At 38.7% G+C, this 14094-nt stretch overlaps 1 protein-coding gene across 1 annotated transcript in view; it reads left to right on the top strand.

Moving 5' to 3' along the window:
* The window catches only part of frmd3 (FERM domain containing 3), a 56532-nt gene extending 42777 nt beyond the window's left edge, over window positions 1–13755 (top strand). The window contains exons 14-15 of the mRNA XM_040156225.1: window positions 6423–6657; window positions 8126–13755. Coding sequence (XP_040012159.1) covers window positions 6423–6657; window positions 8126–8606 — 716 coding nt within the window. The 3' untranslated portion in view covers window positions 8607–13755. The remainder of the gene's footprint in view (window positions 1–6422; window positions 6658–8125) is intronic.
* The last annotated feature ends 339 nt before the right edge of the window (window positions 13756–14094 follow it).

Genomic DNA, 14094 nt, shown 5'->3' with positions numbered 1-14094 from the left:
CTCCTTGAATGCCTTCAAGATTATCCCAAAATGTGCATTGTTATCCCCATTTGAATTACTTGTCTTCTCTACAACAGCAGACTTTCAGCCCACCTTCAAGTATGGTCTTTTGTAACAGCTGGATGCATTTTTGCGTACAGACGTGGCCGAACGACACATCATACAAACTACTTTGAGTATACCCATACCTTTAAACAGTCAAATGCTGACTGTTTTAAGAAGGTTGCTGCAAGGACTTTGGGATAAAGTGTTCTCGAGATGTTCTAGGATTGGCGTCTATATTCAGAGCACTAATCTCAGCCGTTAGAGGGGAAACAGGAAGCTGACCCAAAGTCAGTGCTGACCTTGTTCTGTTTGTACAGCCTGTCCCCTTCTTATCTACCAAAATCCACACACACACACACACACACACACACACTTCATCCACGAGGCTTCATCCACACTCCTACCAAGGGCCCCTTCCAGTGATGCAACAAGTCTATTTTTCCCTCAAGCAAAATTAATGCACAGTTAAATTCATATTAATGCTAGATATTGTCCCTTCCCAGTCCACACTTGTATGTCTGTAATCACAAACAAGCTTGGAGGGGTGCATTTGAATGAATGAAGTTTGTCTCTGTCTGTCAGTGTGCGAGTGTAACAGATTTACTATAGCATGAAACAGAAATAAGTGTGTCTGATAGGAGGAAAGATGGAGATAAAGAAAGATTTGCAGAGAGGAAAATAAAGTTATCCCCATCCCCTCCTGGGCCAGGCCTGCCACTCTGTAATCAGAGTTAGATTAGCTGCCCCACTGCAGCCAGGACCACCTGGTTATATATAGAAACTGCAGCTCTGGGCCTGATCCTCCTCTAATGCCCCTCCACTCTTTGTTAAATCGCTGACATTCACAGTAGAGCCCACCAAGTCTGTTCGTCAGAGAGAGAGAGAATGTGTCTGGTGTACATCTCTCGCCATCTCTCTCAGTGTGTATATATATATGCATGTGTGTGTCTGTGCACGTGTGTGTGTATGTTCATACCCATCCCAACCTCAGAGCTCAGCTGGTATCCCGGACAGTCAGAGTGTGGGGGTCTTGCTGCAGACAGCTGGTCCAGCTGGTTTGTCATCAGACTGAATGATGGAACTTCTTGAGCACAGAAACAGCAGTGATGTTGGAAGCAGCCTCATACAGAGCAGTTTGGAATTTGGAATTAGAGACCGGCCCAACCTAGGCGACACCCGTAGCTGTGGGATCCAGGGCCGGCCAGGGGGACTCGGGCTTGACATGACACCAGAGAGACTGGAGGGTGAAGAGATGGAGGACAGACAGGCCGGGCCTCTTGAAGTATTCCACCCAGTGGAGGCTACAGAGGAGCAGGCATCATCAATAGTAGTGGCAGAAGCCTTGAGGTGCCAGGTGAAGATAACAACACGGCGTAGCCTGCATCTACGTATAGCCAATCACACGGCACGGGATGTTTACGTACGACTGATTGGGCACGGTGGACGCATAGCTGGAACCAGTACTGGGCATCAGAGAAACATACTGGAACAGAGTAAGATGAAGTGGAAAAGGCAGAAATACATCAAGATATATGAAGTAATATATGGTCGGTATACTGCATCTTTTTTGTAGTTTGCTAAACTAAAGTGGCACTGAGTGAAGTTTACTTCTTAAATTTACACCTTAAAGGGCACACATCACATGATGTGTGTGAAGATGTGTGATGCAGTATTAAACATGTATTTCTACAGTCAAACCAAGAGGTAAATGCATATCAAACGTCGGAGCTAGTTTAGCCCAGTAGTTGGGTTGCCAGGTCTGTTGTGGCAACCGCCTGGTGCAAACTGTAAGTGTAATCTATCAGACATCCTGAGACCTCTCAGGATGTGTGTGTGTGTGTGTGTGTGTGTGTGTGTGTGTGTGTGTGTGTGTGTGTGTGTGTGCGTTTCCCCCCTTCTGATTGAGCAGTAGACCACAAATACCACAAATATATTATGTGTGTTGAAGTATACAATTATCTCTATGCTCTATACTACTTAAATAACCATAATATCTACAGTATAAAGCAATGCTATAGGATGCTATGTTTTCTATGTGTGAAAAATAGAGAAACAGGTGGTAAACAGATGTGAAGTGAAACAGCAGGATTAAGGTAGGCATTTTAAATATCTCAGTTGTAGTTCTGTGAATGGAAAGTCTGAATGGAGCACCACAGAAGGGAGATGCTACCGCTCAGAATAATCAGCTCAAATGTTGATTATTTACATGCTTATAATTCTGTTTAACTTTTATAAGACCATTTTCGAGACAGAAAAGACAGTTCGAGACAGTTTCAAAACCAAAATTTTGATCAGTTTTAAAAAGGCAAGTGTAAGAATAAAGCCTGATTTTATTTAAAGTTTGACAGTTTGTCAGTTTGAAGTTTGAATACAATTATTAATAATGATTTATCATATTTTCTTGTAGTTCCTGATAATGTGATTTGCAGTAGGTTGGTAACTGCACTCAGTTTGAAATGGGTTTTTAGGAATATGTACACTTTAGGAAAGGGTATCGGAGTGGTCCTTCACTTACCGGCCTCATTTTGTAGTCCCCTTGTTAGCGCATCTCCACCCTGCTGAAGTGTCCTTGAGTCTGACACTGAATCTTCATCAGGTTTGGGAGTGATGCTTTACAGCTGATCCTGTTCTTTCACTTGAATATGTATGTAGGGATGGTGAATCTAAGAGGTTAATCCATCGTAGTAAGAGGAGAACGACTGCAGTTAAAGTGACATATCACAGAACTTCGACATATTTGCATTGTTCCATTGTTGATGCAAATCAAGCCCTCTTAACATGGAATACAGTGTGTCAGTTAATTGTATCGCAGAACTGATGAAACGTGTTCAAAGGAAAAAGAGATGAGGTGGATTGCTGAAATTAAATACCGTACATTTAAAAGGCATTTAAAACATCTTCAGCATTAGGGGTCTTATGTGTTGTTTCAGTTGCATGAGAAAGGAGAAGAGCTGAGTGAACACTAAAAGACGACTACTCCTGCACAGTCGTACAGATAAGTATATTTTGGAGGTGTCTGGGTGTCGTTGATGAGGTAGCATGACAAAGATAAATAGGTCTGTCAGCACTTGCATAACAGGGGAAAACCCTGCTCTGTGTGCGCATGAGTGTGTGTTTCCGTGTGTGTATGGTGGCCATGCAGGAATCTAGCACCCTGTAGTGTGAATCACCTCTAAGGAGAGGCTTGTATCTGAGCTAAGGGGACAGAAAGCAGACAGTATTATAAATGAGAAAACAGCCGAGTAACCATGTTGTATGTGTTGCGTGTTCAGTTTATATTATAATTATATTCCCACCACATTTAGCCTCTTTTGTCAAGAGACTAATAGTTTAGGTGTTTTGAATTTTTGTTTTGGGTTGATACTGTTAACTGGCAAAGGACCAAAATAATATCAAAGTTGGCATTTCACTTGCAAATTAAAGTCAGTTAAGGATGTAAAAGAATTATCTTAATTGGGGATCAACAATTCCACACCAGTATCATCAACATCATGCATCATATGTGGCGTTTTTGTAAACTTAGAGTATAATCGACTTCTTTTTCTTCATCGTAATACAGACACTTTAACTCATCAAGCATGGGTTCATCATTTTGAGGAGGACCTGAGATCCAACTGTGAAAATCTCCCCGGATTCATATTTTTTCTCTATACATTTTCTTTTTATTTTATTACAGTTCAGTTTGCCCTGTTTGCAGTCCAACTGTGCAATGTGAGCAATAAATTCGGGCAAGTCTGATACAATATTTTACTAAAGGCTGTTGAATTTTTATTTCTGTTTTCATCATTCCACTTCCAGCTTCTGTGTTTTTTTGCTCCTTTAATTTTTCTTCTGCTCCTGCTTCCCTGTTTGTCAAGTTTAATACCTTCCTCTTTTTCTCTCCCTGAGTTCACTCCCCAGTTGGCTTTTTGCTGACTCTGTTTCCATGGTAGCTGCCACCACTCACTACTCAGGTTTTATACTCCCTTGCTCCTTCTTTGATTTCTCTCAAGTTGAATTTGAATCAGTTGGCATTGTAACTGATTAATCTCTGGTTAGTTTTATGTCACTTTTGATAAATGGATCAAAAGAGCATTATGAGGGTTAGTGGCAAACAAACACCTACCTTACCAGTATATTCTTTCTTTCTTTCTTTCTCAGACATGTAAGAGGCCACACAGTCAAAACTGTTCAATGTCACATTTGTTGTTACTGGAGGATTGCCATTAGCTATGGCTGTCGATTTTCATTTTACTAGAAAGAGTAAAGCTTTTTTAGTTCATAATTGTCAAGACAATAGTAATAGATTTATTATTATGCAGTGGAACATACTGTATTTGAATATTAACAATTTCTATGTCTCTTAATTTGTGTGTGTGTGTGTGTGTGTGTGTGTGTGTGTGTGTGTGTGTGTGTGTGTGTGTGTGTGAGTCCGTGTGTTTGTGTGATCACAAGATAGAGTCTGGATTAGAGAGGTGTCGACAAGCTGAGTCACACACCACTGGACATTTACCCCCCAGCTCCTACTTAATCCATAGCAGGAAGACAGCTGGTCTTATTTTTAACATTCACACAAACTCACACACACAGACGTACATATTCAGATACATCGTGTGCACTGAAGCATCAGTTATGTCTGAGAAACTCATCATTAAGTCAACACCTCAGAGTGAAGTGCATAGACACACAAACTGTCGTCAGACTACGTCAAATCAGCAGGAATGACGGTTACGCTGCAGCATTATTTTATTTTAATTGAGCTTTAACCTGAAATCAGCATGCATATGAACACAAAGATAGTTCAAACAGGATTGTCCCCTGCCAGCATATGTAGGCCAAATGCAATTACTTAAATCTGCCACATGCACTTGGAGCAAAGACTTGTGTTGCACTTGAAGGCTGCTTTGCTTTCACCTTCTGCCCAGTTCCTCCCAAACCAGCTCCATGGGGTTTAAGTCTGGAGACTGTGCTGGTCTTCCATCATGTGAAGCCTAGTGATCTAGTACTTTTCTTCTAATGTTTTGCATCATTATCTTGCTGTAGTAGGAACCCCTGACCAACCAGTCTGTTTTCCTTTGTTACCTGCCTTTTTCTCACCTTTCTGATAGCAATATTTAGTACTACTTCCATGGCTGCAGGAAAGTTGTAAGTTAGTAAGTTGTTTTTTGTTTTTTACCTTGGGCAGTTTACCGTTTACCTTTGTACCATTTAAGATTATTGACTGGACTTGAACTGCTTTAATTTCAATAAAAACTGGAAAAATGGGGGTGTTCTAAAACTTTTAACCGGCGGTGTACATATTTACAATTGTATAACCATTTTGGTGTTAACTAGTAGTAGAGTTGAAGCGTGGCTGGGTATTTACTGAGAAATATTAGATTTTTCATTTTTATCAGTCAGCGTTATGTGTGATATCTGTGGGTGCTCTATCCTTAAGAACTAGAGGAGCGCCATCATGTGGCTATTGTATTCAATTGCAGCATAAAACAACAACAGCAGAGTGTGGCCCTTAGTTACAGTGCAACCCTGTCTCCTAGTCTGAAGTCTGTTTCTATAAAACTAAATTGCAATAGCAAATTCATTTTGTATTGAACGTTATTATGACTGGATGATGTTTTCAATAAACGTAATGAGGAAATGTTGCCTTGTTGCATACAACATACAAAGGTTTAGTATATGTAACACGCTCACACTGTGAACGTGGACACTGTTGTCCCACATTGGAACGCACAACACATGTTAAGAAACAGCTTCCAGTGATTGTTGATAAAGGTGTGACAGCTTTGTCAACAGCTCAGAAAAAAAAACTATGGCAATTATTTCTTGAGAAAATACATGTTTACTTGATGTTTGTGAAGTTTTATACTTTGAAAATTGTAGTGATGTTACAAAGTCACAGTTAAATTGAGCACCTTTAGCTCAAGCTGTGTAGCATCGTGTTTAAAAAGATCGTACTATAAACTGTCCAAACAGTGAACTACCAACATTAGTGCTTAGTATATACATAACACTAGAGTAATAATGCATATATGTGTATTTATGCAATATGGAATTGGGACATTGTAGAAAGATTATTACTAATGGCACATAAAGAGCCAAAATTGTCACATTGTTTTCACATCCTCTCTTGTCATTTCTTTATTTTGGTAACCTTTACCTTTACTAACTGTATTATAAATATGAAATTATACAGTATATCAAATTTGAGAGTACTAGTCAGTCTGAATCATGTGATGATGCTGTTTCATTGTATTTTGCCTTCTCATAATAACTCAGGAAATCTTTTTGATAGTAGTTAGGTTTATATTCTCTAGTTAATGAAAGTTACCCTTAAACCCAGTTTACAATGACATGTAAAACATGTTTCTTCTGTCTTTCTTGTCTTCTTCCCTCACCAGGTGTTGCTGTGAAGGAGTCAGTTCCCTTATCTCCCCTCAAACCTTCAGCTGCACCCACAGACACAGAGCCACGAAGTACTGAAGGAGGAAACTCTTCTTTGAGCAATGACCTGCAGCCTCCCCGTGTTTCCATGGAAACCTCAAATCTCCGACCTCAGACGCCCAAAGCTGAAGATGAAGTGGAGGAAGACGAAGAGGCCAGTGGCGCACTCACCATTTCTGAGCTCGTCTACAGGTCCATAGACTTTTATGCAAAATTATTCTTTGAATAACAGTCTAATCAATAATTTTATAATAACTATTCTTTATAGCTTCACAACTTTACTGACTAGTTTCACTCCAACTGCTCACATAGCAAGCAACTGTTTTAAGTGAAAACACTGTAGATTAAAATCCTACTGTGTTATACCTGCTCAGAACCAAGCAGAAGACAGACAACAACAAAAGTTAGCAAAAGCTGGTGAAAGTAGTGCAGCGCTTAGCAGCTTAAGAGCCAAATATTTATTTTCAGGAGTTGGTGGAGAACAAAAACAGAGCTACAAGCAGTATTATATTAGACTTACATTCATCAGGTGGAAAGAAACATGACTCTCAATAAATGCTAATGTTTAGCCCCTAAATAAATGCTAATGTTGCTTTGTATCTGTAATCTGATAATATATCAGTGACGTGTTTACATCTTGTTTCTGCTGGCCCCAATTTTATTGTAGGTTTAACTTGACTTTTAAGAAAATCTTCTCTAAAACAATGTATCCACCTTTCTGGGCCCATTTTTTGGTGGTGTAATTTTCTTTAAAATAAATAGCACTATATACAGTATATCAAAGACTAGATGGATCATGATTATAGTAATAAAATAGTCAATGAAATAAATACATTGATAAATGACGATATGCAGTATACAAATAAGACATTTACCAATGAATATCAAATAAATATCTCTATTTCAATTTTAATGATTTCTATGTACCTGTTTGCATATAAACATAAATGACATTACATAATGAAGATATTTCTGGTGCAGCTATAATGGAAGACTGAAGACCAAAAAAATCCCCTATTTAATACATAAACAGTGAATGTCAAAGTAGATACAGTATGTTGCATTTCAAGCTACTTCTCTCTAAGTAGAAAACAGCCCATCTGGAGCATGTATGAACGCACTATACATGATGCTATGATCACTAGAAATCACTAGTGCTACGAATAGACAACAAAGTGACATAAAACCCATTTTATTTATACCCCAGTATATAACAAATAAAAAGTTTTCAGTAGCAGGTAATAGTGTAAGAGGCAGTAAAAGTGCAGAAAACTTCTGCTGTACTGCTATCTAAACAAAAACCATGCAAATCCATTGTTTTTCTATGGTACAGTGCACTTGGCATGCACTGTTCTTTGCAGTATCCTTTGGATTTTCTGGACACTTGTGCAAGAAGTGCCAAAATTTTTTGGTGCAAATTTCTTTATTTTTCTTCACAGCTAGTTCCCATGCGTGGCATGTCCCAGATGTTTCCCCTGACAAAGCTTGCCTTGCCTTCTAGCAACATGTAACTGTGATTGTCTCTTATGAGCTGAAACCTTTGCTGTTGGTAAATGGAAACAAAATGTTCCTTCCTCTTCTTTTAGGTCCTTGTTCATTCCCACTTAGTTTATGATAAAGTCTTCTAATTATGTTTGAATAACTTCCTTCTCCTCTCTAGCCCCTGTGCGAGCATGCTGCCCACCCCAGTGGACGACAGTCAGGGAGGCGTCGACTTGCTCTTCTCCTCTCCAGTCCAGAGCCCCGCCAGGCTGCTGAGGGAGCTCCATGCTGACCCCGACATCCAGGCCCAGCTGGAGGCTGAGAGGGAGCAAGACCGGGCATATGAGCGCACCCGACTGGCTGCAAGAAGTCGAATGGGTGGAGTCCTAACCAGCAGCCTGCGCCTGCTGTCGTCCAATGAGCGAGTCAATGCGTGTGTGCTGAGCATGGCCCGCTTCGTTGCCGTGGTAATGGGCGTCCTGCTTGTCACTGTGCCCACACTGCTGCTGCTGTTGGAGTCAGACATCGATGTGTCGTTCCTCCACGAGATCCGCCAGACCCCAGAGTTTGAGCAGTTTCACTACGAGTATTACTGCCCGCTTCGACGCTGGATCCTGTGTAAGATCAGCATGGCCATGGAGAACCTTTGGTCAGACTGAAGAGGAAAAGACACATAATGAAAAAGAGAGAGTGAGAGGGCACTGTGGGGCAACGAATACGCCCAAATGTCTGTCTTAACATGTAATTTAATCTAGTATTCAGTCTTAACAATTGGTATCTTTTGACTCAAAAGCCTCCCAATGAGATGAAATGATTTAACTTGTTATAGAAAAAGTCCAATTTATTTTATGAGCAGGTGCCATTTATCGCTTATTAGGGCTCACAGAATGGTAGTAGGAGGTTTTATTGAACTGTCAGGGTCCCCAGTATGGCAAAGCCTCTATGTACAACATTATTTCTGAGTGAATTGAGTCAAGTAGATTTTTTTCACCTCTTTGGCAGCATAATAAAGAGATATAAGGAAGAAATCAATTTTAATCACAGGATCCAATTACTTGTTAAGATAGACACTTTTGGCTGTGATGAACTGAAGAGAAAGAGGACGGGAAATACTGTAGGTGTTCAAGGAAGAATTTATCGAGGGGAAAGATTCATGAAAATAAAAAACGAGGGAGGTCATGAACAGAGAAAAAGTCACAAAAATAAGGAAATCAGTTGTTTTCTGTTTACTAGAAGTTTTAATGGTCTGTTCACTCCTGATGCTGACAAGTTGATGCAGAGACTTTTTGGTAAATATCACAAACCATTCTGTTTGGTTGACAGCTTCAGAGCAAAGCGCCTGATTGGTCATGCCTGTCAGTCATGACGGAGTGGGTAGGAACAGGACAGAGAAAGAGATGATTGATTTGTCACTGAACGCAACAATAGCCACAGTCAGAGGTACATTATATATATTTAAAAACAAAAGAGAATATTGATAATAATACCAATCTTAAATAAGTTGTTTTTAATGTTTTGTACATTTTTATGTGATCCAGATCTTTCAGGAATTTTTCAGTCAGAGGATCTACTTTGATCTTATTTTGAAATTAAGAGTTTACAAAAGATTACAAAAAAAGCAAATTTATCGAAGTTTATCGGGGTGATGGGTGTTGAGAAATTTAAGCTATTTTTTAAGACTACCGTCAATATTTGTTGACTTGGTAGCACCCTGGGTTTTTCCTACAGAGGCTATAGCACAAATCTTTTACACAGACCACAGATTACAACTGTTTCAGATTATGTGATGTCATTTTGGAAACAGGAGGGTGGCAGGAGAGAAACTTTGGTCTGTTTGTGATGATAAAACGTGTGTGTTTTCTTGAACTTCTAAATGTCTTCTGAAGTAAATGTTAGCTCATTGATCTTTCACCGTGGTTTTAGAGCGTTTAACATAAAATGTATGAAGAAGTGCTAAGGGAAGAAACAGTTACTCATAAGATAGCGAGAAAAAGTCACTGTATGGTAAATTTAACTGCAATTTTGGACTTGAGGTGGGTCATTTGTTAGTCGATAGTGTGCCAGTTTTGGGGGAGCTCTGTATATGTTTCATTCGGAATTGAAAAGACAGGATGATACATTCAATCTGCCCAGAGGAACAGGTATCGATAGTCCAAATTCACTGCTGGTACATGACACAGGATAGGACAAGTGATGCGTTTTTGATGGTCTAAACCACTCATACAGGGCATTTTCTGGTGTAGAAGATGTTGATCAAGTAGGAGTACAGTATTTAACTTTCAAAAGTTAAAAGTTAGAAGTATTTAACTTACAAAAGCAGACCAGTATTTTAGTCACTGAATCAAATTGGAAATGATTTATAGCCATTTTGTAAGAAGATCAGTGATAACATCATGTCAAGCAGCCTGTGTTTATCATTTAAATAACTGCAGCTGTTTATATCTTTAAACAGAGACAGTATTTTCTCATTGTAGTGTCAGTGACCAACAGGACGGAGTTATCAGGACTTATAGATGGGGTAGATGTTTAAAAGTGGCGTTTGAGGAATGTGATTTTTAGTAGATACATTTTATAAGGCTGTGTTCACGTACATTCACTGCTGATATGGCTGGGGTTCCCAAAACATCTGGAGACATGGAGTAAAAGACGAATAACATCAAGTTTAACCTGAGAGGGGAGGCAAAACACTGATTTAAAAACCTTTATTTGGTACAGAAAAATAGAACAAGGAGTGAACTGCAAGTTGTGACTTCATGCTATGGGTTCGTCTGTATCGAAATTTCTGTCCTACAGTATATAATTTTGTGTACTTTGACAGTGCACAAAGGGGAGGTTACATTATGAAACGAAACCAAGACTTATGTAACCTTATGACTTGACTCATCATTGGGCTAAAGACTAAATCGGACTCCAGTAGCCCAGTAACTTTTGAGAACTGACAGCCATCGAGGCATGATTGCTCAGCATACAGACAGTGCCTGTTAGTTATAGTTTAGTGGATCTGAATGGAGAGGAGAACAGAGAGGTTTAGAGATGAGAAATGACTTCAGATCAAATAAAAACAAAAAAGTTATATTCAAAATGTAGTTTGATGTGGATCAACTTCTCAGGAAAGGACATTAACAGTTCATGTTCAAAATAACAAATATGTGTCTGGGAAATTAAAAAAAAAAAAAAACAAGAAAAAAATTGCATCTAATCACAGCATAAACCATATTATTCATCCATTACATTCATACATGTCTCACTATTATGAATATCCAAACACTGTATGTATTTATACCAAGTCTGAAGCCAGACATTAATACAGCTGCAGACTCTCTGTGTTGTTGTAGCCTCATTCTACTCCACTACGTAAGCATCCATGTCATTCTGATAAAAATATTACTCAAAAAGTCTTTACTGTTGAGAGCCATTATCTGCAGTTCGGCCATCGTAGCTGAACTTCCATGCTGCTGTATGGCAGCGCGGACAGTCATGCCAAAATGATGGGGAGAACACCATCAAACAAACTTGATCTCTCTATCAAAGCTCTCACACAGTATTTAGACTCTTATAAAGAACCGAACGAATGCTTTCAAGTTAGAAAATAACTCTCCATACTCTTTGCAGGTTGGCTGCTACAGAGGCCAATGCAATGCCCATAACCATCAAAGCCCTGTCATTATACTCAATCCAGTGTTGCAGCCTCATATTATCAGCTGTGTTGTCGTGTAACTCTGTAGACTTTATGCATTAACAAGCTTTATGCATATAGAAAATATGCAGTAACAACAGAAACAAGCTTATTTGGGACAAAGCATTTATTTTCCTACTACAGTACATGCACTGAGTTTTGATGCTGAAACCAAGCAAAGGGCCAAACCACTATGATGACGACGTTTGCATTTTACATCACGGACTCTGAGATAAAAACAGCTTCACTGTAGTAGTTGAGGCTGATCTGTATGCACTGCTAAATGATCACCGTCGTCCCATGACAGTTAACAGAGGGGGATATCATCATAAACTACCATCCTGTCGTCATGTGTAATTGTTGCTCCTCCAGTATGCACCTGCACCAAAATGCTCGAGTGATTCACTGTAGATTTAAAATAAGAAGACTGTATAGGCTTCATGTACACAGCTGAACAGACATAGTTTGTCCCTGGCTTTGGCCCTTTATTTCTGTGCGTTGTCCTCCTATAACTAACCTGGGAATCTCTCGCTCGGTCCCTTTTGCTGACCTCTCAATGCAAGTTGCATGCCCTCATCTGTAAATACAGTCTATAGTTGTAGGCAAAAAACCCAATCTGGGTAGAGATTTCCTTTCTTTCTTCCCTCTGTGTGTCTTGTCTGTGTAAAGCGATCTAGATATAGGCTTGGCTGTCTTGACCATCTTAGATGAATGCATGCTCTCTGTGTTTTTACCAAGAGGAGGAAGGGGAAAAGATAAGAGTTTGAGACATTTAAGGCTTTTTCTCTCAATCAGAATTAGGCATCTGAGCAGTTTTGTTACCACATTTAAAAACCAAAACACGTCATGCAGTGTGTTTTGGGCTTCATTTTAATCATAGACTTAACAAGACTGACAAGTTGCTATTTCTGTAAGCTTGATCCAAAAAAAAAAAACGGATTTTGTCTCAGTTAAGTTATGTCTCAGTACAAAAAGGAAGACTTCTTCATGGCTGCTTGGAAAAGATCATTTTACAAACTCTTAAAGAACAGCTCCAAAATATTTGACTAGTTAGCTTTCCTTGTGCTTTTGCTGTATGTACGTAAATCATCAAATCCAGATGCTAAATGCTAATGCTAACACCTAACCTCACTGCTAACGGAGCATGCTATTAACTGAATCAATTGTTTAGATGTTTAGGTTTTAAGATGTTCAAAAACACCCAACAGAGTGAATGGAAAGTGAAACTCCACATCAACTCATAGCAAACAAAAAACGGCCTTTCGGCTCTGTGATAAAACAGATCATTGGCTCCATGACACTGTAGCATTATATTAGTTTGTAGCTCATTTATCAATAGCAGCCTTCATGAGTTCAAAAGGGAATTTAACCCCTTTGAGATTTAGCTCTTGTTTTGAGCTACTGAACTTTATAGTTCCTGTGTTTTACAAACAGCATATAGATGGACCGAGAGTACAACTTTTGTTGCCTGTACGTGCATAAAACTGTGATTAAAAAAAAAAAAAAATCAAGATCTCACACCAGTTGATGTCACATCTGAGGTATTACTTAATAAAATTCACTAGTTCTTGACATGAGTATTTACAAACCTTAAACTTAATTACCAACCTTCAATTATCAGTAAAAATAAAACTGCTTTACAGAAAACCAACACCTGGAATTCAACTGTTTAAACTAATACTCAAATACTGCTTTTAATGAGATTTATTTAAGATTTTAAATATTTGAACTCAGGTCTACTATATGCAAATCTATTGGACATCACATGGCATAAGAGGAAAATAAACTGTTGTTTAGTATATTATTTCAGTGTTGTGTGGGCATGTACAGTAGCAGATTCTCTTGCACGGTCACTTTGTTGTTTTTGATTGTTTGTCAAACTGATTTGTTGTTTTATTGGTTAGTCTGATTGTTTTGTTTTGTTTTGTTTTCATTTAGTCTCTTTCAATAAGAAACTCTGGGAGATTTAATTTAAGAAGAAAAAGAAAAAAGAAAAAAAAATCCCTAAGTAATGACCCCCTCTCTTCTGGGACAACCAAGCCTTATGAACTTTGTGAAGTGAAAATTTTGAATGTTTGTATGTTATAAAAGAAAATACGGATTGTTTTATATGTTAATACTGCCACAATAAAGCTCCCTAATGAATATATATTGAAATATGGTGCCTAATGTGTGGATTATTTTACATGACTTAATATGACTGTTTATTATGGTTTTCACACAAATTAAAGTTTGGGTTTAATCGGAATCCTTTAGTTTATAGTTATTGTAGTTATCGATACTATCCCGAAGTTAGTAAAAATCAAAGTATGAAAAGAATTAAGACAATTTCCCCAAAAATATTCTCAAAGCTTTGGCTCCCTCTTGTGGTGTAAAGGAGTGACTGCAGTTTGTGTCGCTGTCACTCTGGTGACTTTTCTGTGAGCGACACAAGATTTCTTGGACACAAGGATTGTTCAAACCTTTACTGT

This window comes from Xiphias gladius, chromosome 19 (assembly GCF_016859285.1).
Source record: "Xiphias gladius isolate SHS-SW01 ecotype Sanya breed wild chromosome 19, ASM1685928v1, whole genome shotgun sequence".
NCBI classification, from domain to species: domain Eukaryota; kingdom Metazoa; phylum Chordata; class Actinopteri; order Istiophoriformes; family Xiphiidae; genus Xiphias; species Xiphias gladius.
This window is presented reverse-complemented; position numbering and strand designations above follow the sequence as displayed.